Source organism: Heterodontus francisci, chromosome 39 (genome assembly GCF_036365525.1).
Source record: "Heterodontus francisci isolate sHetFra1 chromosome 39, sHetFra1.hap1, whole genome shotgun sequence".
Taxonomy (NCBI): domain Eukaryota; kingdom Metazoa; phylum Chordata; class Chondrichthyes; order Heterodontiformes; family Heterodontidae; genus Heterodontus; species Heterodontus francisci.
In genome coordinates, this window is record NC_090409.1 from 39,686,521 (window position 1) to 39,713,001 (window position 26,481).

The following is a 26,481-nucleotide window of genomic DNA, read 5'->3' on the forward strand; positions in this document are numbered from 1 at the left end:
TTTAATTCAAAATTCATATTCTTCCATTTGCATTTAACACGGGTACCTCGGGTACCACACCTGAGGTGCCGGGTTACCGTCCGTCTGCTGGTCTTTTGGGTTCGTGTGGCTATTTGGCCATGGAGACCTTCACGGTTTTCACATCGCACTCCCTGCACCAAGCTCATTTCGACCTCGTGACCCAACGATAAATGGCCCTGCAAGGACAGAAAGGGACAGATTGCATTTCTCTCGTGTCTTACACTACCTCAGGATGTTTTCCTGCCGGTGAAGTTGTTTTGAAGTGTGGACACTGTTGTCGGAAATGCGGCAGCCAAATTGCGCACAGCAAGGTCCCACAAACAGTACTGAGCCAAAGGACTGGATTTTTTCTTTTAAAGTGATGTCGGTTGAGGGATAAATATTGTCCCCAGGACACCGGGGAGAACACCCCCCCTCCCCCCCCGCTCTTCTACCAAATAGTGGAGAGGGCAGACGGGGGCCTCGGTTTAATGTCTCATCTGCAAGACGGCACCTCCGACAGTACAGCACTCCCTCACTACTGACCCTCTGACAGTGCAGCACTCCCTCAGTACTGACCCTCCGACAGTGCAGCACTCCCTCAGTACTGACCCTCCGACAGTGCAGCACTCCCTCAGTACAGACCCTCCGACAGTGCAGCGCTCCCTCAGTACTGACCCTCTGACAGTGCAGCACTCCCTCAGTACTGACACTCCGACAGTGCAGCACTCCCTCAATACTGACCCTCCGACAGTGCAGCACTCCCTCAATACTGACCCTCCGACAGTGCAGCATTCCCTCAGTACTGACCCTCCGACAGTGCAGCACTCCCTCAGTACTGACCCTCTGACAGTGCAGCACTCCCTCAGTACAGCATGTTATCCTGATTTATGGGGCTGAGGAATCTGGAATGGGGCACGATCCTACAACCTTCAGTCTGAGAGGGGAGAGGGCTTTTACTGAGTCTCCTAATAATACGTTAAACCAAGGTGATATCTACCCTCCACTGGAGCTAAAAGCTTTCCTGAGATCGAGGCCCAGTCAATCTGTGTAGCTTATTGTCAGTGAGGTGGGGGCGCGGAGGAGGTGTCGAATGTTGGCCAGGACAACAGCAAGCTGCATTTATATGGAGCCTTTAACATCGTAAAGCATCCCAAGCCCCTTCACAGGAACGTTTCGAGCTTTGGATCAGAAATTGCCTAGCTGAAAGAAGACAGAGGGTGGTGGTTGATGGCAAATGTTCATCCTGGAGTTTAGTTACTAGTGGTGTACCGCAAGGATCTGTTTTGGGGTCACTGCTGTTTGTCATTTTTATGAATGACCTGGATGAGGGTGTAGAAGGGTGGGTTAGTAAATTTGCGGATGACACTAAGGTCGGTGGAGTTGTGGATAGTGCCGAAGGATGTTGTAGGTTACAGAGGGACATAGATAGGCTGCAGAGCTGGGCTGAGAGATGGCAAATGGAGTTTAATGCGGAAAAGTGTGAGGTGATTCACTTTGGAAGGAGTAACAGGAATGCAGAGTACTGGCCTAATGGGAAGATTCTTGGTAGTGTAGATGAACAGAGAGATCTTGGTGTCCAGGTGCATAAATCCCTGAAGGTTGCTACCCAGGTTAATAGGGCTGTTAAGAAGGCATATGGTGTGTTAGCTTTTATTAGTAGGGGGATCGAGTTTCGGAGCCACGAGGTCATGCTGCAGCTGTACAAAACTCTGGTGAGACCGCACCTGGAGTATTGCGTGCAGTTCTGGTCACCGCATTATAGGAAGGATGTGGAAGCTTTGGAAAGGGTGCAGAGGAGATTTACTAGGATGTTGCCTGGTATGGAGGGAAGGTCTTACGAGGAAAGGCTGAGGGACTTGAGGTTGTTTTCGTTGGAGAGAAGGAGGAGGAGAGGTGACTTAATAGAGACATATAAGATAATCAGAGGATTAGATAGGGTGGATAGTGAGAGTCTTTTTCCTCGGATGGTGATGGCAAACACGAGGGGACATAGCTTTAAGTTGAGGGGTGATAGATATAGGACAGATGTCAGAGGTAGTTTCTTTACACAGAGAGTAGTAGGGGCGTGGAATGTCCTGCCTGCAGCAGTAGTAGACTGGCCAACTTTAAGGGCATTTAAGTGGTCATTGGATAGACATATGGATGAAAATGGAATAGTGTAGGTCAGATGGTTTCACAGGTCGGCGCAACATCGAGGGCCGAAGGGCCTGCACTGCGCTGTAATGTTCTAATTCTAATTCTAATTCTAATAGTTATCAAACAAAATTTGACCCTGAGCCACCCAAGGAGATATTAGGGACTGGCGACCAAAAGCTCAGTCAGAGAGGTCGGTTTTTTAAGGAGCGTCTGAAAGGAGGAGAGAGAGAGGCGGAGAGGTTTAGGGAGGGAATTCCAGAACTCAGGGCCCCAGGCAGCTGAAGGCACGGCCGCCAATGGTGGAGCGATGGGAATCGGGGGATGGGCAAGAGGTCGGAATTGGAGGAGCGCAGAGATCTCGGAGGGTTGGTGGGGAAAGGGGAGGAGCGGGCAGAAACGGGAGACCAAGATAGGTTCCTGTTCCCCTTTGATGAGAGGTCTGGGATCTATAACATCCGCCCAAGCAGGCAGCGGTGACCTTGGGTGATCCTGAAATTGAGCTGACACTTGGGACACTGGACTTGTGTTGGTCTTTCGAACAGATTGGACGGCCTGCGAAAGAACCACTCCAGCCACAACTCATCGTCTTGTCAAAAAGGCAACTTTCTTGAAATACTACCCATTCGAAAAAGGTTGAAAGTGCAAAGAAGATTCACAAGGCTGATGCCAGAACTGAGAGGTGATAACAATCAGGAAAGACAGAACAATCTGGGGCTCTTTACTCGAGGACAGAGAAGGCTGAGGGGTGACCTGATTGAGGTCTTTAAAATGATGAAGGGGGTTTCGATCGGGTAGACGTAGAGAAGATGTTTCCACTTGTGGGGGGGGGGAGACCAGAACTCGGGGGCCATCAATATAAGACAGTCACTAATAAATCCAATGGGGAATTCCGGAGAAACCTCTTTCCCCAGAGAGTGGTGAGAATGTGGAACTCGCTCCCACAGGGAGTGGTTGAGGTGAATAGTATCGATGTGTTTAAGGGGGAAGCTGGATGAACACATGAGGGAGAAAGGAATAGAAGGATATGGTGATAGGGTGAGATGGAGAGAGGGGGGGGTGGGAGGAGGCTCGTGTGGGGCAGAAACACCAGCATGGAGAAGATGGGCCGAATGCCCTGGTCCTGTGCTGGAGATTCGATGCGGGGAAAAAAAAATCACGGGACTCACCCGATAGATAACACGACGAAGAGTGTTGCCAAGGCGACAGCCGCTGTGAACTGGATTTCTGTCTGCTTGTCGACTTGCTTGGCAGGTGGCAGGACTGGCTTGGCAGTGGGAGTTTTCAGAGTTGACCTTTTCTCCAGTAATACATTCTGGAACATGGCTTGCAGCTCGATGCTGCTTTGCAGAGTGCTTCTCATCACTAGGGCAGGGAAGACAAGCACACAATGAGAAACCACATTCCTTTCCTGCTCACCCTTTGGCTCAAACTACCTCACAGCCAATGAACCGCGTTTCTGCTTTTTCCTGCAGCGCGGTCTCCGTGGTGATGCAGGAAACGCGGCAGCCAGTTTGCGCACAGCAAGATCCCACAAACAGCAATGACCAGATCGTGTCACCTTTTTTGGTTGAGGGATAAATATTGTCCCCAGGACACAGGGGAGAACTACCCCCCCCCCCACCCCCGCCACCCCACCGACCGGCTCTTCTTCCAAATAGTGGCCGTGGGATCTTTTACACCCGCCTGAGAGGGCAGACGGGGGCCTCGGTCTAATGTCTCATCTGAAAGACGGCACCTCCGACAGTGCGGCTCTCCCTCAGTACTGACCCTCCGACAGTGCAGCGCTCCCTCAGTACTGACCATCCGACAGTGCAGCGCTCCCTCAGTACTGACACTTCGACAGTGCAGCACTCCCTCAGTACTGACCCTCTGACATTGCAGCACTCCCTCAGTACTGACCCTCTGACAGTGCAGCGCTCCCTCAGTACTGACCATCCGACAGTGCAGCGCTCCCTCTGTACTGACACTTCGACAGTGCAGCACTCCCTCAGTACTGACCCTCCGACAGTGCAGTACTCCCTCAGTACTGACCCTCCGACAGTGCGGCACTCCCTCAGTACTGACCCTCTGACAGTGCGGTACTTCCTCAGTACTGACCCTCCGACAGTGCAGCACTCTCTCAGTACTGACCCTCTGACAGTGCAGCACTCCCTCAGTACTGACCGTCCGACAGTGCAGCACTCTCTCAGTACTGACCCACCGACAGTGCAGCACTCTCTCAGTACTGACACTTCGACAGTGCAGCGCTCCCTCAGTACTGACCCTCTGACAGTGCGGCACTCCCTCAGTACTGACCCTCTGACAGTGCAGCACTCCCTCAGTACTGACCCTCTGACAGTGCGGCACTCCCTCAGTACTGCACTGGACGTGTCAGCCTGGAAATCTGTACACAAGTCTCTGGAGTGGGAGCTGAACCCACAACCTGCTGATTCGGAGGCAAGGATAATACGGCAGGGTAATAAAATTGTGAACGGCAGGAACCACATCTGCAGCAAGTGTTGGTTGCTGGAAGAACTCCGGCTCAGAGTTGATGATCTGGAATCTGAGCTTCAAACACTGCGGCACATCCGGGAGGGGGAGAGTTACCTGGACGTTTTGTTTCAGGAGGCAGTCACACCTGGTAGATTAAGTAATTCAAATTCAGTTAGTGATCAGGGACAACAGGGTGTGATTGCAAGTGAGGCAGGTAGGGAGATGCGTTCAGGAGTGGAGGAGCCTCAGCCTTTGACCTTATCCAACAGGTACGAGATACTTGCTCCCTGTGTGGATGAGGAAAAGGGCTGTTGGGAGGATGAGCCAACTGACCATGGCACCATGGTGCAGAAGGCCATTCAAGAGGGGGGAGCAAAAAGACAAGTGGTAGTTATAGGAGATTCTATAATTAGGGGGATAGATAGTATCCTTTGCAAGCCGGATCGGGAGTCCCGCATGGTGTGTTGCCTGCCCGGTGCCAGGGTGCAGGACATCTCTGACCGGCTTGAAAGGATATTGGAGCGGGAGGGGGAGGATCCAGTTGTTGTGGTCCACGTTGGGACTAACAACATAAGCAAGGCTAGGATGGAGGACCTGTTTAGGGATTATAAAGCACTAGGATCGAAATTAAGGAACAGGTCCTCGAGGGTCATAATCTCCGGATTACTGCCCGAGCCACGTGCAAATTGGCTTAGGGATAAGAATATTAGGGAAGTAAACTCGTGGCTAAGGGAGTGGTGTGGGAAAGATGGGTTCCATTTCATGGGGCATTGGCATCAGTTTTGGAACCGGGGGGATCTGTACCGATGGGACGGTCTCCACCTGAACCGATCTGGAACCAGTGTTCTAGCGAAATGGATAAATAGGGTGGTCTCTCGGACTTTAAACTAGTGACTCGGGAGGAAGGGAAAGGGAAAACGACAGGGAGTATGATGATAAATAAAAAGGTAAGCAGCAGGCTAACATGTGTGCAGGAGGGTTTAGGTTCAAGGCAGACGATGAAAGAAGCAGAAAGGAAGGATAACTCAGGAGTTATCATTAGAGATGTTGGAAATCATGAGGGTAAGAAAGCTAGCATAAAGGCACTTTACCTGAATGCTCGTAGCATTTATAACAAGGTTGATGAGTTAACGGCACAAATCATCGCGAATAAATATGATTTGGTAGCCATTACGGAGACATGGTTATAGGTGGGTCACGACTGGGAGTTAAATATCCAGGGGTACCAGACTATTCGGAAGGACAGACAGGAAGGTAAGGGAGGTGGTGTAGCTCTGATATTCAAGGACGACATCAGGGCGGTGCTGAGAAATGATATAGGTTCTATGGAGAATGAGGTTGAATCCATTTGGGTGGAAATTAGAAACTCTAAGAAGAAAAAGTCATTGATAGGCGTAGTCTATAGGCCACCAAATAATAACATCACATTGGGGCGGGCAATAAACAAAGAAATAACTAATGCCTGTAAAAATGGTACGGCAATTATCATGGGGGATTTTAATCTACATGTAGATTGGTCGAACCAGCTCAGTCAGGGTAGCCTTGAGGAGGAGTTCGTTGAGTGTATCCGTGATAGTTTTCTTGAACAGTATGTAATGGAACCGACGAGGGAGCAAGCTATCCTAGATCTTGTCCTGTGTAATGAGACAGGAATAATTAATGACCTCATAGTTAGGGATCCTCTTGGAAGGAGTGATCACAGTATGGTTGAATTTAGAATACAGATGGAGAGTGTGAAGATAAAATCCAATACCAGGGTCTAGCGCTTGAACAAGGGGGACGACAATAGAATGAGGGAGGACTTGGCTAAAGTAGACTGGAAACAAAGATTTTATGGTGGGACAGTTGATGAGCAGTGGAGAACTTTCAAAGCAATTTTTCAAAGTGCTCAGCAAAAGTATATTCCAGTGAAAAGGAAGGACTGGAAGAAAAGGGGTAATCTGCCATGGGTGTCTAAGGAAATAAGGGAGGCTATCAAATTGAAAGAGAAGGCATACAAGGTGGCCAAAAACAGCATGAAACTAGAAGATTGGGATACTTTAAAGGTCAACAGAAAGCTACAAAAAGAGCTATAAAGAATAGTAAGATGGAACATGAGAAAAAACTAGCACAGAATATAAAGACAGATAGCAAAAGTTTCTATAAATATATAAAACGAAAAAGAGTGGCTAAAGTAAACATTGGTCCTTTCGAGGATGAGAAGGGGAATTTAGTTATGGGATATGATGAAATGGCCGAGGCATTGAACAGGTATTTTGTATCGGTCTTCACAGTGGAGGACATTAATAACATGCCAGTAATTGACAAAGAGACGAACGTAGGTGAGGACCTGGAAACAATCTTTATTACGGAAGAGGTAGTGTTGGGCAAGCTAATGGAGCTAAGGATTGATAAGTCTCCTGGCCCTGATGGAATGCATCCCAGGGTACTAAGAGAGATGGCGGGAGAAATAGCAGGTGCACTGGCGGTAATTTTCCAAAATTCACTGGACTCTGGGGTAGTCCCAGCAGATTGGAAAACAGCAGATGTGACACCACTGTTTAAAAAGGGAGGTAGACAAAAGATGGGGAATTATAGACCGATTAGCTTAACCTCTGCAGTGGGGAAGATGCTTGAGTCTATTATCAAGGAAGAAATAGCAGGGCATCTCGATAGAAATTGTCCCGTTGGGCAGACGCAGCATGGGTTCTTGAAGGGCAGGTCATGCTTGACAAATCTTTTGGAATTCTATGATGACATTACGAGCAAGGTGGACAATGGGGACCCAGTGGATGTGGTGTACCTAGATTTCCAAAAGGCCTTCGACAAGGTGCCGCACAAGAGGCTGCTGCATAAGATAAGGATGCATGGCGTCAGGGGTAAAGTATTAGCATGGATAGAGGATTGGTTGACTAACAGGAAGCAGAGAGTGGGGATAAATGAGTGCTATTCTGGTTGGCAGTCAGTCACTAGTGGTGTGCCTCAGGGATCGGTGTTGGGACCCGCAATTATTTACAATTTATATAGATGATTTGGAGTTGGGAACCATGTGTAGGGCGTCAAAGTTTGCAGATGACACTAAGATGAGTGGCAGAGCAAAGTGTGCAGATGACTGTGAAACTTTGCAGAGGAACATAGATACATTGAGTGAGTGGACAAAGGTCTGGCAGATGGAATACAATGTTAATAAATGTGAAGTCATTCATTTCGGTAGGAGTAACAGGAAAAAGGATTATTACTTGAATGGTAAAAAGTTGCAGCATGCTGCTATGCAGAGGGACCTGGGTGTCCTTGTGCATGAATCGCAGAAGGTTGGTCTGCAGGTACAGCAAGTAATTAGGAAGGCAAATGGAATTTTGTCCTTCATTGCTAAAGGGATTGAGTTTAAAAGCAGAGAGGTTATGTTGCAGCTGTATAAGGTACTGGTGAGGCCGCACCTGGAGTAGTGTGTGCAGTTTTGGTCTCCTTACTTGAGAAAGGATATACTGGCACTGGAGAGGGTGCAGAGGAGGTTCACTAGGTTGATTCCGGAGTTGAGGGGGTTGGCTTATGAGGAGAGACTGAGTAGATTAGGATTATATTCATTGGAGTTCAGAAGAATGAGGGGGGATCTTACAGAAACATACAAAATCATGAAGGGAATAGATAAGATACAAGTAGAGAGGATGTTTCCACTGGCAGGTGAAGCGGGGACAAGAGGGCATAGCCTCAAGATTAGAGGGAGCAGATTTAGGACTGAATTAAGAAGGAACTTCTTCACCCAGAGGGTTGTTGATCTATGGAATTCCTTGCCCAGTGAAGTAGTTGACGCTTCTTCAGTAAACGTTTTTAAAGCTAAGGTAGATATCTTTTTGAACAATAAAGGAATTAAGGGATAGGGTGAGAGCGCGGGTAAGTGGATCTGAGTCCACGAAAAGATCAGCCATGATCTTATTGAATGGCGGAGCAGGCTCGAGGGGCCGGACGGCCTACTCCTGCTCCTAGTTCTTATGATCCTATGAATACCCACAGAGCTATCGGTTACGTTGCAGTTGTCACCTTCGTAGTAAATTTAGCAAAAATAATACTGAAAAGGCACCTATTCATGTCCTTGCACCTAATAAAAGCTTATTTCTAAAAGCCTCCTCAAAGTCCCATCAACAGGCACAATTAGTAGAGCCCCCTCCCCACTCCCCCCCCAGGGTGATTAATTCGACCTGATGCCGCGATCGCTTGCATTAGCCTCACCAATTTGGCACAAATTGTGCTGAAATAAATGGCGCAATCGAGCGTAAACTTCGCTTCCGTATCTATATTCTCATACTTGTCCGTGGGAACTGCTGATAGGGACAGGGGAGAGGGTTAGGGAGGGAGGATGAGGAATCAGAGCCATTGGAGTAAGAGAGAGAGAGAAAGAGAGAGAGAAAGAAAGATCAGCGAGACTCACCAATGAGGTAAAAAAAGCGTTGCAGCAGAAGAGTGTCCTTCCTGAAGACATTGCATGCGTAGGTTCCCGTGTTTTTTATCTTGACGTTCTGTATGGTGAGCGTGTCATCATCCCCAATGTGTAGGACCTTGAACTGTGAGATAACGTCGCTCCTGACCTGCAAACGGACCATTCAAGTGCACTTTATAACTTGGAGCGCCCGTGGCATTGCTCATGGTGCGAGAGGAGGGCTATAGCGTGATGGGCAGACAAACAGACGTCCCATCCACGGGGAGGAGTGGGGGGGGGGGTGGGTGGTGGGCGGGGGGAGAGAGGGAGTACGTTCAGCTTTGAAACAATAGAAGGGGAATGGGGTCGGAGGGAGAGAACTCTGGGTCGAACTTTAAATACTTACATTGGATGCAAACATCCACGTGACGGTATCAATCTTGGGGATTGTAAACGTGGACTGACATTTCATGGACACTTGTCCTGTCTCCTTAACCTTTACATCTTCGACTGAAAGAAGTTATAAAACATTAAATAAGCGAATTGTATTGGACCCCCCCCCCCCCCAACCGTGAGACCAATCACATTTCTGCAACCGTAAATGGGCCAACACATGTCACGGACCGACTCCTAACTTGATTTCTCAGCACGTTGAGTTCGGTGGATAAAATGCCAGATTTTGTCACCCGCCGGGAAAGGGTAAATGTCGGATTATCTGTCCTTTAATTGCACGTTCTTTATGCGCGTTCCTGGCACGGTAGACTCCGCTCTCAAGCTCATGTAAACTAATACATTAATTGTCAACTTACTTCTTAACTGGGTCATTTCAGGAGATTGCTAAAGAGGGAGTCTGCACAGGGTCAAAGTAACATCCTTGGGTGTTGGCGATGGTGGGAAGGGTTGGAGTGCAAAGTTTGTGCACTTTTGCGGGGCGGGGAGGTGGTGGGGGGGGGAGCGAAAAGTCAAATTGACAAGGTAAATCCTTACGGACGCTGGGTCGTTAGATAGTTGTCGGCCTGGTGTCAGAGCAATGAGCAAGATGTGAACAGAGATTCAAGATGTTGGTAATATTTAACCTGTATTTAACTCAGTTACATGTTACTTCTATACAGGAGGTTAAAGGCCTGCGACCCGACCCGAACCCAACAGGAGCCGACCACATGTGAGGGGCTCGGGTCGGGTTGGGACGGGTCGCACGTCTGAGTTCGACATTCGGGCTCGGGTCGGGTTTCCCTTGCAGACCCGAGCAGGACTTTACAGGAAGTCCCCAGGAGTGTGTCAGAATTTACAAGGGGGAATCCCTGTACGTGTGTCAGTATTTACAGGGGGGGAATCCCCGGGAGTGTGTCTATTTACAGGGGAAAATCCCCGGGAGTGTGTCAGTATTTACAGGGGGGAATCCCCGGGAGTGTGTCAGAATTTACAGGGGGGAATCCACGGGAGTGTGTCAGTATTTACAGGGGGGAATCCCCGGGAGTGTGTCAGTATTTACAGGGGGGGAATCCCCGGGAGTGTGTCAGTATTTACAGGGGGGGAATCCCCGGGAGTGTGTCAGTATTTACAGGGGAAAATCCCCGGGAGTGTGTCAGTATTTACAGGGGGGAATCCCCGGGAGTGTGTCAGTATTTACAGGGGGGAATCCTCGGGAGTGTGTCAGTATTTACAGGGGGGAATCCCTGTACGTGTGTGAGTATTTACAGGGGGGGAATCCCTGGGAGTGTGTCAGTATTTAAAGGGGGGAATCCCAGGGAGTGTGTCAGTATTTACAGGGGGGGAATCCCCGGGAGTGTGTCAGAATTTACAAGGGGGAATCCCTGTACATGTGTCAGTATTTACAGGGGGGAATCCCCCGGGAGTGTGTCAGTATTTACAGGGGGGGAATCCCCAGGAGTGTGTCAGAATTGACAAGGGGGAATCCCCGGGAGTGTGTCAGTATTTACAGGGGGGAATCCCCGGGAGTGTGTCAGTATTTACAGGGGGGAATCCCCGGGAGTGTGTCAGTATTTACAGAGGAGGAATCCCCGGGAGTGTGTCAGTATTTACAGAGGGGGAATCCCCTGGAGTGTGTCAGTATTTACAGAGGGGGAATCCCCAGGAGTGTGTCAGTATTTACAGAGGGGGAATCCCCAGTAGTGTGTCAGTATTTACAGGGGGGAATCCCCGGGTATGTGTCAGTATTTACAGGGGGGAACCCCCGGGAGTGTGTCAGTATTTACGGGGGGAATCCCCAGGAGTGTGTCAGTATTTACAGAGGGGGAATCCTCAGGAGTGTCAGTATTTAAAGGGGGGAATCCCCGGGAGTGTGTCAGTATTTAAAGGGGGGAATCCCCGGGAGTGTGTCAGTATTTAAAGGGGGGAATCCCCGGGAGTGTGTCAGTATTTAAAGGGGGGGGGGGGGGTGGTAAATCACTGAGAGTGTGTCAGTATTTGGAGGGAATGAGCCAGGAATGTGTGGATGTTTGTAATGTGTGTCCAGGACTCATTCGCATTCTATTGCCTGCTCTGCTGTGTTTAACTGCCCGGAATGACTGAGACATAAAGGCCGGTGTGAGGGTGAGTTACAACCACAGGGAAGGAAACTGTAATAAACCGTTTGGGCACACCTACTCGGACACTCGAAAGAAACTCCCTCACAGCCTCTCATCTTACAGAAGCGGCAGTCAAAATAATAGGCAGCCTTGTTTATTCCTGTGGAAAAGAGACAGTCATTAGGGACAGAGGCAGCGACAATCTGTCTCTCTGTCAGAACTATCGACAGAAGCACAGAAACCTCCAAATAAAATGATGGGTGGCGAGTGGAGGGGTTTGTAGCAGCCATTGTGTGCACAGAAAGATCCCGCAAAGCATTGGGCCCACTACTGCTTGTCTGTTTTTGTAACTGAACATCCCCAGAACTTTGTCTACAAATGCAGCTGGTGTGACATGTCCACGTTCTGGCTCTCCACCAATCTCAGTGATGTATTTGACCCCGAGATGAACTCCTGACTCCGTATCCTCTCCATCACCAGGACTGTTTACTTCGATCTCCATCCCCTCGCTCCTCTACACCGCTGCCTCAGCCCATCCGCTACTCAAACCTTCTTCCGCGCCTCTGTTCCCTCCAGACTCGGCCATTCCAACCCTCTCCTGCCCCGGCCTCCCACATTCCACCCTCTGTAAACTTCACCTTATCCCTAACTCTGCTGCCACCGAGCCCAGTTCACCCGTCACCCCCATTACTCGCTGGCTCCTGGTCCGGTAACACCCCCTCCTCCAGCCCCTACAAACCTCCCTATCTCTGTAACCTCCTCCAGCACCGACAACCCTCCCTATCTCTGTAACCTCCTCCAGTCCCTACAACCCTCCCTATCTCTGTAACCTCCTCCAGTCCCTACAACCCTCCCTATCTCTGTAACCTCCTCCAGCCCCTACAACCCTCCCTATCTCTGTAACCTCCTCCAGCCCCTACAACCCTCCCTATCTCTGTAACCTCCTCCAGCCCCTACAACCCTCCCTATCTCTGTAACCTCCTCCAGCCCCGACAACCCTCCCTATCTCTGTAACCTCCTCCAGCCCCTACACCCCTCCCTATCTCTGTAACCTCCTCCAGCCCCTACAACCCTCCCTATCTCTGTAACCTCCTCCAGCCCCGAAAACCCTCCGAGATCTCTGCACTCCCTCCAATTCCGGCCTCTTGCCCATCCCCCGATTCCCATCGCTCCACCATTGGCGGCCGTGCCTTCAGCTGCCTGGGGGCCCTAAGCCCTGGAATTCCCTCCCTAAACCTCTCCGCCTCTCTCCCTCTCTCTCCTCCTTTAAGACGCTCCTTAAAAAACTGACCTCTTTGACCGAGTTTTTGGTCACCGGTCCCTAATATCTCCTGATGTGTCTCGGGGTCAAATTCTCTCTGATTTACGCTCCTGTGAAGCACCTTGGGAATGTTTTACTCTGCTGTCGGCTCTATATAAATGCCAGTTGTTATCTATCAGGTCACCTCTCGGTCTTCTCGAGCTCCAGGCTGTTTAATCGCCCCTGATAGTTATAACCCTTCAGTTCTGTTATCATTCTTGTAAATTGTTTTTGCACCTTCTCTGTGTAATATTTAGCGGGGGGAGGGTATGGCAGTTGTCTTTTATAACAAGGATTTATCACTTGTGGTTGACTGTTGAATTACCTTCAAAGGCCCTCGATCTACTTCAAAAGGCAACATTATCGTCGTTACTGTTTGACTGACAGGGATTTTAACCAATGCCTTTAAAGATAGACCAGCCAGAATGGAGGTGGTGAAGGCGGTGGGGGTCAGTTGATACAGGAAGGGCCGTGATAATTCCTAAACCCTTCCCTGTCCCCTGGAAATATCTCCGTGTACTCCCCACACAACACTACCCTCCAGGGCAAAGCCGCAAGCTCCGACAAGGGATAATGTCCTGGGGGGCCAATATTCATCCCTCGACTACCCTCGCTAAAAAAAAAATGATCTGGGTCATTATCACATTGCTGTTTGTGGGATCTTGCTGTGCGCAAATTGTCCGCCGCGTTTCCCACATTACAACACTTCAAACAAAGTCCTTCATTGTCTGTGAAGCCCTTTGGGACGTCCTGAGGTGGGGACAGGCGCTAGAGAAATGCAAGTCTTTTTCTTTAACGTGAATGAAAACACTTACCACAGGTGTCATTGCAGGGAGTTGCTGCGAGACAGAGAGAGAGAGACAGAGAGAAAGTAATTATATTCAGGCATCATTGGGCATGACCCAGCTTTAGGGTTACACAGAATGACATTGAATCTCCAGCACAGAAGCAGGCCATTCGGCCCATCCGCTCCGTGCTGGTGTTTCTGCCCCACACGAGCCTCCTCCCCACCCCCCCTCTCCATCTCACCCTATCACCATATCCTTCTATTCCTTTCTCCCTCATGTGTTTATCCAGCTTCCCCTTAAATACATCGATACTATTCACCTCAACCACTCCCTGTGGGAGCGAGTTCCACATTCTCACCACTCTCTGGGGAAAGAGGTTTCTCCGGAATTCCCCATCGGATTTATTAGTGACTGTCTTATATTGATGGCCCCTAGTTCAGGTCTCCCCCCCACAAGTGGAAACATCTTCTCTACGTCTACCCGATCGAAACCCCTTCATCATTTTAAAGACCTCAATCAGGTCACCCCTCAGCCTTCTCTCTCCTAGAGAAAAGACCCCCAGACTGTTCAGTCATTCCTGATGGTCATAATCTCTCAGTTCTGGGATCAGACGACCTCAAACCACCCCACCCCACCACACGCTCCCCCGCCATTGGTTCATCCTCCAGGTGTGGCTGCCTTCTAAAGGCCAATCGGAAATGGAACAGACTAATTAGGTGGCATTTTCACCCTCCTCTCCCCCTACATGTAGGCGACTAGGCAAGCACTGGGCGTGGAAATTCGTACCACCGGCTGGCATGCCAGTTTCTCGGAGGAGGGATCGGGGTGGAAGGGCCTATCAGGCCACTACTGTGGCCGCCTGCAGCCCGCCCCACGGAGGGGGGTTTCCCCTGCACAATGGTGGCCCGGCCGCTGGAACCGTTTTCCAATTTCAAAAAGATGGAGGCGCCCCCTCTCTACCCGCTTACCTGCCCCGGCAGACTGCTGCTCCTCCCGAGCTGGAGGGCCAACCCCTGCCTTGCCATCCGTAATTGGACGGCAAGCCCGTCCTCTGGCCAACTAGGTGGGGGGGGGGGAGAAAATCACCGCCCGGGGGTGACTGTTTCCCCACACGGTTGCGGGATCATGACCCCCATTTGACCCGTATGTTGGGGTCCTGAACCAAAACCCAAAGTCCTGCCCGTTATTACCCAACTAGATTAACCTTGACGATGAGGGAAACGACCCCTTTTTGTCCCCCTCATCTCCAATATTTTAACAATTCATGAAAGTCTTTCCCCCCGCCCCCCCCCCCCCACCCCCCAAATAAATTCTGTTTAACGAGACCTAATTCTTCGCCCTGGTTGGCGTTTTTTTTTTTGCCCCTTTCCGCAGTGTGCAGGAGATTCGTCTTCAATCACTGGGATGTCCAGGGAAATTCACCCATCCCATTAACTTTCCAGAGGCTCTTGACATCTATGGGAATGGAGAGGGGGGGGAATGGTGGGGGGTTGAACAATTGGGTATTTGTGGGATGGTATCTCGGCGGCAAGGCGGTGCCCGTAGTCGGCTATAAAACACGAGAGAGAGATGAAACCTTTCTTCAAATTGAAGACTGCCTGCAGGACTTCCTTCTCCACGGCATTCAGCAGGTTTGGGTATGATTCTAAGGAAAGGAAGGAGATCAGGGGGTTATCAGAGATGAAGCTTTGAGTCGAGCACGGGGCGGGTTCGACTAACCGGTTAGTGCGGCCAAAGAGACAGCACAGGCGCGACGGGATGAATGGTCTCCTTCTGTGCGGTACCATTCAATATTTGCAAGAGGCTACTCTCCTTCCCGAGCCCGAGCTTCATGCAGAATTGGTTGCCGTTCTTCAATGAGAGTAGAATGGGCCGATATTCTCCGGAGTTTTGAAGAATGAGAGGTGATCTCATTGAAATGTATAAAATTCTCAGAGGGTTTGACAGGGTAGATGTTGAGAGGCTGTTTCCACCCCCCCCCCCCCCCCCCCCACTGGAGAGTCTAGAACTGGGGGGGTGCGGGGGGGGGTCCCAGTCTCAGGGTAAGGGGGTCGGCCATTGGGGACTGAGATGAGGAGGAATGTCTTCACTCAGAGGGTTGTGAATCTTTGGAATTCTCTACCCCAGAGAGCTGTAGATGCTCAGTCGTTGAGTGGATTCAAGACTGAGATTGAGAGAGTTTTGGACACTGAGGGAATCGAGGGATAGGGAGGGAGAGGATCAGCTGTGATCGTATTGAATGGGGGAGCAGGCTCGAGGGGCCGAATGGCCTCGTCCTGCTCCTATTCCTGATGCAATGTCACTGTCAGGTTAACCATTTCATGCATTGCTGAAAATTAATTCTTTTATAGAAATGATAGAGAAGGAGTGCATTCGGCCCATCATCCCTGTGCTGTCTCTTTGAAAGATCTATCCAATTGGTCCCCACTCTCCCCCCCCCCCCCCCCCGCTCTTTCCCCCATTGCACTGCAAATCTTCCCTCTTCCAGTATTTCTCCAATTCCCCCTTTTGAAAGTTACTATTGAATCTGCTTCCACCGCCCTTTCAGGCAGCGCGTTCCAGATCACAACAACTCACTGCGTCAAAAAAATTCTCCTCATCTCCCCCCCCCCCCCTCTGGTTCTTTTACCCATTATCCTCAATCTGTGTCCCTCTGGTTACCGACCCTCCTACCACTGGGAACAGTTTCTCCTCATTTACTCCATCAAAACCCCCTCACGATTTTGAACGCCTCGATTAAACCTCCCCCTTAACCTTCTCTGCTCTGAGGAGAACAATCCCAGCTTCTCCAGTCTCTCCTATTGTCTATCTTCCCACTTCCTTTTTAAGAACATAGAACATAGAACAGTACAGCACAGTACAGGCCCTTCGGCCCACGATGTTGTGCCGAACCTTTAACCTACTCTAAGATCAGACTCACTACCTACCCTTCATTCTACTATCATCCATGTACCTATCCAAGAGTTGCTTAAATGCCCCTAATGTATCTGCTTCTACTACCACCGCTGGCAGTGCATTCCACGCACCCACCACTCTCTGTGTAAAGAACCTACCTCTGACATCTCCCCGAAACCTTCCTCCAATCACCTTAAAATTATGCCCCCTGGTGATAGCCCTTTCCACCCTGGGAAAAGGTCTCTGGCTATCCACTCTATCTATGCCTCTCATCATCTTGTACCCCTCTATCAAGTCACCTCTCATCCTTCTTCGCTCCAATGAGAAAAGCCTGAGCTCCCTCAATCTTTCTTCGTAGGACATGCCCTCCAGTCCAGGCAGCATCCTGGTAAATCTCCTCTGCACCCTCTCTAAAGCTTCCACATCCTTCCTATAATGAGGCGACCAGAACTGAACACAATATTCCAAGTGTGTCGAACCAGGGCCTTATAGAGCTGCAGCATAACCTCGCGGCTCTTAAACTCAATCCCCCTGTTAATGAAAGTCAACACACCATACGCCTTCTTAACAACCCTATCAACTTGGGTGGCAACCTCCCACATCCTGCAAGAGGAGCATGCAACTGCCCTAGCTTCCATCCCCTCTGCTCTAAACTGACAACAGAGATTAAAAAAAAGGAAAACCTTACCTTACCAAACCCTCCACACAAGAGTCCTTTTTTTTTTGGTTAGAGGATTAATCAATGAAGCTCTCAGTCCCATTCCCTTTCCCCATTTCAGCCCATCACCCATCTCGGAAAGAACTATCCCTTTCATCTGGTCATTTCCCGCGTTGCTGATGGTGGGATCTTGCTGTGTGCAAATCGGCTGCCACGTTTCCCACATTACACTTCAGAGTAAAAGGACCTGATTGGCCGTCAAGGGCTTTGGAACATCCCAAAGTTGCAAAAGGTGCAAAAGTCATCCCTTCCTTTATAACGCGATTGCCCATTGGGTGAAAATCTTCTCCTAGTATTCCGTCATCCCATCTCTTCAGCTGGATTCATAGTCATTTACAGCACAGAAGGAAGCCATTCGACCCATCTAGTCCATGCTGGCTGCCCTTTCCCCATCTCTCTGTCAGAGCGATCCTAACCCCGTCACGCGCAAGAACCAAATGGGAGAGAGAAAGACATCCTACGTACCTCTTGGGAATTCTTTGCGTCTTTTCTTTATAAACTCCAAAGCCTTCTTGTAAATCGCCTTCAATCGTTTGTACTCTGACTCGGCTGCCAAGTTACAAAAACAAAAGTAGGCAGGTTAGGTGAGTGGGAGAGTTCGACAAAGGTCAGAATTGTCAGCGGTCCTCTCGGACTCGGGCTCTTGCCCAATATCAGAACATCACTGGTGTCAGTCTCACTGTTCGGGGTGAGTTCCGGCATTCGACAGGAACTGACGTCTGAGATGATCGTAGAGGGAGAAAGGAGTAGAAGGGTCGGGTGAGACGATGAGATGGAGAGGAGGTGAGAGGAGGCAGAAACACCAGATGGGCCGAATGGCCTGTTTCTGTGCTGTAACGGCACATACCAATGTGACCATTATGGTTAGGTTTTGAATTAGATATCATTAATGATACTAGAGATATTAGATAACCTTATTCCCAGTCTACATCTCTGGGTTTTGGTGTGGGTTGAAAATGTGCCATCAATCACAAACCCAAACTGGGGCCAGAATACATCCTTAATCCCATGTGTTTCCATGATTCACAATCGATGTGGCTTCCCTCTTAAAGGTCTCTTAAAATCTAGAATCTATTATAAAGGATGCGATTATTGGACATCTATAAAATAATGGTCTGACTGGGCAGAGTCGACATAGATCTATGAAGGGGAAATGATGTTTGACAAAGTTATTAGAGTTTTTTGAGACTGTTACTAGCAGAGTGGATAAGGGGTAACCAGTGAATGTGGTGTATTTGGACTTTTAGAAGGCTTTTGATAAAGTCCCACATAGGAGGTTTGTTAGCAAAATTAAAGCGAATGGAATTGGGGTTAATATACCGGCATGGATTGAGGATTGGTTAACAGGCAGAAAAAAGAGAGTAGGAATAAACGGGTCATTCTCAGGTTGGCAGGCTGTGACTAGCGGGGTACCGCAAGGATCAGTGCTTGGGCCCCAGCTGTTCACAATCTATATCAATGATTTGGACGTGGGGACCAAATGTAATATTTCCAAGTTTGCAGATGACACAAAACTGGGTGGGAATGTGTGTTGTGAGGAGGATGCAAAACGGCTTCAAGGGGATTTGGACCGAGTTAGTGAGTGGGCTAGAACGTGGCAGATGGAATATAATGTGGAAAAATGTGAGGTTATCCACTTTGGTAGGAGGAACAGATGTGCAGAGTATTTCTTAAATGGTAAGAGATTAGAAAGTGTCGATGTACAAAGGGACCTGGGTGTCCTTGTCAATAAGTTACTGAAAGCTAACATGCAGGTGCAGCAAGAAATTAGGAAGGCTAATGGTATGTTAGCCTTTATCGCAAGAGGATTTGAGTACAGGAGTAGTGAAGTCTTGATCAATTGTTTAGAGCATTGGTGAGGCCACACCTGGAATATTGTGTGCGGTTCTGGTCCCCTTCCCCGAGGAAGGATATACTTGCCATAGAGGGAGTGCAGCGGAGGTTCACCAGACTGATTCCTGGGATGGTGGGATTGTTCTATGAGGGGAGATGGAGGAGACTGGGCCTGTATTCTCTAGAGTTTTGAAGAATGAGAGGTGATCTCATAGAAACCTACAAAATTGTTAAATGGATAGACAGGGTAGATGCAGAAAGGTTGATTCCCCTGGCAGTGGGATCTAGAACCAGGGGACCCAGTCTCAGAAGAAAGGGAAAGACATTTAGGACTGAGATGAGGAGGAACCTCTTCACTCAGAGGGTGGTGAATCTTTGGAATTCTCTCCCCAGAGGGTGGTGGAAGCTCAGTCACTGAGTAAGTTCAAGACAGAGATTGATAGATAGTTGTTATGACATCAAGGGATAATGCGGGAATATAGCGTTGCGGTAGATGACCAGCCATGTTCCAGAACAGCAGAGCAGACCCAAAGGGCTGAATGGCCTACTTCTGTTCCTGTGTTCCCGCAAGGATGGACCCAGCGATGCAACAAGGCGGGGGAAACTCTGCGACTGGTTCATTCTCCGCATTCCTGCCACTTACCAACCCGCACCTGGTACACCTGCCGTTGATTTATCAGCTCCTTAATTGGGTACCAACAATTGGCCACCATGAGTTCAACCGTCGTCTGGCCCACGTAGTTTGTGCAGAATCTCTCTGCGGTCTTGGTGAAGCATGAATAACAGGAGAGGGCACAACCGAGGCCTCCCACGACCAGGAGGAGGTCGAAGAGGCGGGCGGCAGGATTCCCGCCAGTCATAGTGTCCCGCTCTGGTTCGGTCGAGGCCCACACGCTCCTGCCAGCCTCACCAATCACTCAGGGTTATGGCTGTTGGCCCAACGCAGGTCGCACCCTCTTCTGCCAGCTTCACTGACACATCCTTTTCTCCTGAGAAACTTGGGCGACGGGTTACAGCCATCGGCACTGGGGTTGGTTGTTGTACTGGGACGGAAATGTGAACTAAACCAAGGAGAGACTTGGTGACCTCCCAAACCATTAAGGAGACACGCCGAGATCTGGTTTGTAATGGTCAGTGCGTTGCAGTGTAACTAGCATAACTCTCTGGCCTTCCTCCCTCATTATGTTGTGATGTCATTGCCATTCTGATGTCAGAGGACATGATGGTGTCACAGGGGTTGAAGATCGATGAGAGATTTCGATCGGGTCGATAGAGAGAAACTATTTCCTCTGGTTGGGGGGAGGGGGGGGGGGAGTCCAGAACAAGGGGGCAGAACCTTAATATCGGAGCCAGGCCGTTTAGGGGCGATGTCAGGAAGCACTTCTTCACACAAAGGGGAGTGGGAATCTGGAACTCTCTCCCCCCAAAAAGCTGTCGAGGCCGGGGGGTCAATTGGAAATTTCAAACCTGAGATTGATCAATTTTTGTTGGGTGAGGGAAGGAAGGGTTACAGAACCACGGTGGGGAGATGGAGTTAAGATACAGATCAAACATGATTGAGTTTACGTGGAAGCAATGCTTGATTGAGGGGCTGAACGGCCTCCGTGTTCAATGTGTCAGAAGGAGAAAAGTGGAATCCAATAGTTGGCAGGTGTAAACCAAGGTCTCCTGGGCCACTTCCTTTTCATGTATCTCCTTCAAAACCCTCCCCCTCCCCCACATGCCCCCACCTTGAACTGCCACAGAAATGAACCTTGAGAAAAGTGGACGGAAGTTACCTTGTAAGAGTCTGTCTTCATAATTTGACCAATGACCTGCGGGGTCAGAGGTCAACTGAACTCTACTGCCCCCGTGTCCTAGCTCGCACCCAGTCCCGTTCACCCCTCACCCCCTGTTGCTCGCTGACCTACACTGGCTCCCGGTCCGGCAACATCTCGATATTAAAATTGTCATCCTTGTTTTCAAATCCATCCATGGCCTCCTCGCTCTCTCCTGACTATCTCTGTAACCTCCTCCAGCCCCTACAACACTCCCTATCTCTGTAACCTCCTCCAGCCCCTACAACCCTCCCTATCTCTGTAACATCCTCCAGCCCCTACAACCCTCCCTATCTCTGTAACCTCCTCCAGACCCTACAACCCTCCCTATCTCTGTAACCTCCTCCAGCCCCTACAACCCTCCCTATCTCTGTAACCTCCTCCGGCCCCGACAACCCTCCCTATCTCTGTAACCTCCTCCAGCCCCTACAGTCCTCCCTATCTCTGTAACCTCCTCCGGCCCCAACAATCCTCCCTATCTCTGTAACCTCCTCCAGCCCCTACAACCCTCCCTATCTCTGTAACCTCCTCCAGCCCCTACAACCCTCCCTATCTCTGTAACCTCCTCCAGCCCCTACAACCCTCCCTATCTCTGTACCCTCCTCCAGTCCCTACAACCCTCCCTATCTCTGTAACCTCCTCCAGCCCCTACAGTCCTCCCTATCTCTGTAACCTCCTCCGGCCCCAACAATCCTCCCTATCTCTGTAACCTCCTCCAGCCCCTACAACCCTCCCTATCTCTGTAACCTCCTCCAGCCCCTACAACCCTCCCTATCTCTGTACCCACCTCCAGCCTCTACAATCCTCCCTATCTCTGTAACCTCCTCCAGCCCCTACAACCCTCCCTATCTCTGTACCCTCCTCCAGTCCCTACAACCCTTCCTATCTCTGTAACCTCCTCCAGCCCCTACAACCCTCTCTATCTCTGTAACTTCCTCCAGCCCCAACAACCCTCCCTATCTCTGTAACCTCCACCAGCCCCTACAACCCTCCCTATCTCTGTAACCTCCTCCAGCCCCTACAGTCCTCCCTATCTCTGTAACCTCCTCCAGCCCCTACAACCCTCCCTATCTCTGTAACCTCCTCCAGCCCCTACAGTCCTCCCGATCTCTGTAACCTCCTCCAACCCCTACAACCCTCCCTATCTCTGTAACCTCCTCCAGCCCCCACAGTCCTCCCTATCTCTGTAACCTCCTCCAGCCCCTACAACCCTCCCTATCTCTGTAAACTCCTCCAGCCCCTACAGTCCTCCCTATCTCTGTAACCTCCTCCAGCCCCTACAACCCTCCCTATCTCTGTAACCTCCTCCAGCCCCTACAACCCTCCCTATCTCTGTAACCTCCTCCGGCCCCAACAATCCTCCCTATCTCTGTAACCTCCTCCAGCCCCTACAACCCTCCCTATCTCTGTAACCTCCTCCAGCCCCTACAACCCTCCCTATCTCTGTAACCTCCTCCAGCCCCTACAACCCTCCCTATCTCTGTACCCTCCTCCAGTCCCTACAACCCTCCCTATCTCTGTAACCTCCTCCAGCCCCTACAGTCCTCCCTATCTCTGTAACCTCCTCCGGCCCCAACAATCCTCCCTATCTCTGTAACCTCCTCCAGCCCCTACAACCCTCCCTATCTCTGTAACCTCCTCCAGCCCCTACAACCCTCCCTATCTCTGTACCCACCTCCAGCCTCTACAATCCTCCCTATCTCTGTAACCTCCTCCAGCCCCTACAACCCTCCCTATCTCTGTACCCTCCTCCAGTCCCTACAACCCTTCCTATCTCTGTAACCTCCTCCAGCCCCTACAACCCTCTCTATCTCTGTAACTTCCTCCAGCCCCAACAACCCTCCCTATCTCTGTAACCTCCACCAGCCCCTACAACCCTCCCTATCTCTGTAACCTCCTCCAGCCCCTACAGTCCTCCCTATCTCTGTAACCTCCTCCAGCCCCTACAACCCTCCCTATCTCTGTAACCTCCTCCAGCCCCTACAGTCCTCCCGATCTCTGTAACCTCCTCCAGCCCCTACAACCCTCCCTATCTCTGTAACCTCCTCCAGCCCCCACAGTCCTCCCTATCTCTGTAACCTCCTCCAGCCCCTACAACCCTCCCTATCTCTGTAAACTCCTCCAGCCCCTACAGTCCTCCCTATCTCTGTAACCTCCTCCAGCCCCTACAACCCTCCCTATCTCTGTAACCTCCTCCAGCCCCTACAACCCTCCCTATCTCTGTAACCTCCTCCGGCCCCAACAATCCTCCCTATCTCTGTAACCTCCTCCAGCCCCTACAACCCTCCCTATCTCTGTAACCTCCTCCAGCCCCTACAGCCCTCCCTATCTCTGTAACCTCCTCCGGCCCCAACAATTCTCCCTATCTCTGTAACCTCCTCCAGCCCCTACAACCCTCCCTATCTCTGTAACCTCCTCCAGCCCCTATCTCTGTAACCTCCTCCAGCCCTTACAACCCTCCCTATCTCTGTAACCTCCTCCAGACCCTACAACCCTCCCTATCTCTGTAACCTCCTCCAGCCCCTACAACCCTCCCTATCTCTGTGACCTCCTCCGGCCCCAACAATTCTCCCTATCTCTGTAACCTCCTCCAGCCCCTACAACCCTCCCTATCTCTGTAACCTCCTCCAGCCCCTATCTCTGTAACCACCTCCAGCCCCTACAACCCTCCCTATCTCTGTAACCTCCTCCAGTCCTCCCTATCTCTGTAACCTCCTCCGGCCCCAACAATCCTCCCTATCTCTGTAACCTCCTCCAGCCCCTACAACCCTCCCTATCTCTGTAACCTCCTCCAGCCCCTACAACCCTCCCTATCTCTGTAACCTCCTCCAGCCCCTACAACCCTCCCTATCTCTGTAACCTCCTCCAACCCCTACAACCCTTCCTATCTCTGTAACCTCCTCCAGCCCCTACAACCCTCCCTATCTCTGTAACCTCCTCCAGCCCCTATCTCTGTAACCTCCTCCAGCCCCTACAACTCTCTCTATCTCTGTAACCTCCTCCAGCCCCTACAACCCTCCCTATCTCTGTAACCTCCTCCAGTCCCTACAACCCTCCCTATCTCTGTAACCTCCTCCAGCCCCTACAGCCCTCCCTATCTCTGTAACCTCCTCCAGCCCCTACAACCCTCCCTATCTCTGTAACCTCCTCCAGCCCCTATCTCTGTAACCTCCTCCAGCCCTTACAACCCTCCCTATCTCTGTAACCTCCTCCAGACCCTACAACCCTCCCTATCTCTGTAACCTCCTCCAGCCCCTACAACCCTCCCTATCTCTGTGACCTCCTCCGGCCCCAACAATTCTCCCTATCTCTGTAACCTCCTCCAGCCCCTACAACCCTCCATATCTCTGTAACCTCCTCCAGCCCCTATCTCTGTAACCACCTCCAGCCCCTACAACCCTCCCTATCTCTGTAACCTCCTCCAGCCCCTACAGTCCTCCCTATCTCTGTAACCTCCTCCGGCCCCAACAATCCTCCCTATCTCTGTAACCTCCTCCAGCCCCTACAACCCTCCCTATCTCTGTAACCTCCTCCAGCCCCTACAACCCTCCCTATCTCTGTAACCTCCTCCAGCCCCTACAACCCTCCCTATCTCTGTAACCTCCTCCAACCCCTACTACCCTTCCTATCTCTGTAACCTCCTCCAGCCCCTACAACCCTCCCTATCTCTGTAACCTCCTCCAGCCCCTATCTCTGTAACCTCCTCCAGCCCCTACAACTCTCTCTATCTCTGTAACCTCCTCCAGCCCCTACAACCCTCCCTATCTCTGTAACCTCCTCCAGCCCCTATCTCTGTAACCTCCTCCAGCCCTTACAACCCTCCCTATCTCTGTAACCTCCTCCAGACCCTACAACCCTCCCTATCTCTGTAACCTCCTCCAGACCCTACAACCCTCCCTATCTCTGTAACCTCCCTATCTCTGTAACCTCCTCCAGCCTCCACAACCCTCTGAGATCTCTGCCCTCCTCCAATTCCAGCCTCTTGCCCATCCCCCGATTCCCATCGCTCCACCATTGGCGGCTGTGCCTTCAGCTGCCTGGGGCCCTAAGCTCTGGAATTCCCTCCCTAAACCTCGCCGCCTCTCTCTCACCTCCTTTTAGACGCTCCTTAAAAACCGACCTCTTTGACCGAGCTTTTGATCACTGGTCCTGAATATCTCCTGATGTGGCTCGGGGTCTGAATTGTGTTTGATTTAGATCCCTTGAAGCACCTTGGGGATATTCTACTGCGTTAAAGGCTCTATATAAATGCAGGCTGTTTTTACAGTGTAGCTGAATATAACAGTGATGAAAAGCAGAGTTGAGATAGAAGAGCAGCCACGATCCTTCCGAGTGACAGGGAAGCCCAATGACTCCCCAAAGCCTGTCCACCATCGACAAGACACAAGTCAGGAGTGTGATGGGTGCATCCACTTGCCTGGATGGGTGCAGCTCCAACAACACTCAAGAAGCTCAACACCATCCAGGAGAAAGCAGCCCACTTGATTGGCACCCCATCCACAAACATTCACTCCCTCCACCACCGACACACAGTGGCAGCAGTGTGTACCATCTACAAGATGCACTGCAGCAATGCACCAAGACTCCTTAGACAGCACCTTCCAAACCTGCGACCTCTACCAACTAGAAGGACAAGGGCAGCAGATACATGGGAACACCATCACCTGCAAGTTCCCCTCCAAGTCACACACCATCCTGACTTGGAACTATATCGCTGTTCCTTCACTGTCGCTGGGTCAAAATCCTGGAACTCCCTTCCTAACAGCACTGTGGGTGTACCTACCCCACATGGACTGCAGCGGTTCAAGGAGGCAGCTCACCACCACCTTCTCAAGGGCAATTAGGGATGGGCAATAAATGCTGGCCTGGCCAGCGACGCCCACATCCCATGAATGAATAAGAAAAAGGGGAAACAATCTCAGTAGGATCAAATGGCCCACTCCTGTTCCTAATTCTTCAGGTCGAAGAATCGAGGATTGAATTTCAAAGGGTTTTCCTACGTTACTCCTGAAGTCTATGTTATGGTAGTTCAGTCTTTGACATCAATAATCCAAGGCTTGAACCTTTGCCCCTGGCCTTGTGAACGAACATCGATGAAACTCCCAAAGTGGCAAATCATCTTCAAGCCCTCAATTCGATCACCCTCTAATCTTCTACACTCGAGGGAATACAAGCCCAGTCTGTGAACCCTGTCCTCGTAATTTAACCCTTTCAGCCCCTGTAGCATTCTGGTGAATCTCGAGGAGACTTGGACAAGTTGGTCTTCATCAAGGTTCGTTCTGAACTCCCTGCATGGCTTCATTTGACATTACCTTCACAACCTCATCCGACAAATGTTCCATTCTTCTGGCTCCTGCTTCCTGTGTATTCTTTCCTTCCCTTCAGCTTGATATTTGTGGCCATGTTCTTCAGTCACCTGAGCCCTCATGCTCTGGAGTTCCTCCCTAAGTCTCTCCACCTCTCTCTCCTCCATTAAGATCACCTCTTTAGTTATCCCTCCACCTTACTGCCCGTTTTCTAAACGGTCTCTGCGAAGGGGCTTGGTTCCTCCTACTACATTAAATCTCACTCCATTGAACTCGGGTTCCTCTTCCTTGT

The 26,481-nt window shown here is 50.5% G+C and overlaps 1 protein-coding gene across 4 annotated transcripts; it reads right to left on the bottom strand.

Moving 5' to 3' along the window:
- spaca6 (sperm acrosome associated 6) lies at positions 1–26,481 on the bottom strand. Of its 4 annotated transcripts, XM_068018380.1 has the most exons (9): positions 26,196–26,481; positions 17,699–17,782; positions 15,197–15,265; positions 13,648–13,671; positions 11,612–11,692; positions 9,411–9,514; positions 9,017–9,173; positions 3,306–3,501; positions 1–197 (listed from the first exon to the last, which is right to left on the bottom strand). In XM_068018380.1, the coding sequence occupies exons 5-9, from the start codon at positions 11,646–11,648 to the stop codon at positions 164–166; spliced, it is 528 nt and encodes a 175-aa protein (XP_067874481.1). In that variant the 5' UTR covers positions 11,649–11,692; positions 13,648–13,671; positions 15,197–15,265; positions 17,699–17,782; positions 26,196–26,481; the 3' UTR covers positions 1–163. The 4 variants fall into 4 exon arrangements, with proteins under 4 accessions (XP_067874481.1, XP_067874480.1, XP_067874482.1 ...); XM_068018379.1 differs by lacking the exon at positions 13,648–13,671; XM_068018381.1 differs by lacking the exon at positions 11,612–11,692.

Bases quoted from the DNA above. Each gene is read 5' to 3' on its own strand.
- spaca6 (XM_068018379.1), bottom strand. From the start codon at position 11,648: ATGAGAGGCTGTGAGGGAGTTTCTTTCGAGTGTCCGA. The intron at 3,502-9,016 runs GTGAGTCTCGCT...TCCCTGCCCTAG, and splicing joins ACGCTTTTTTTACCTCATTG to TGATGAGAAGCACTCTGCAA. The intron at 198-3,305 runs GTGAGTCCCGTG...CTGTCCTTGCAG, and splicing joins TTCGTCGTGTTATCTATCGG to GGCCATTTATCGTTGGGTCA.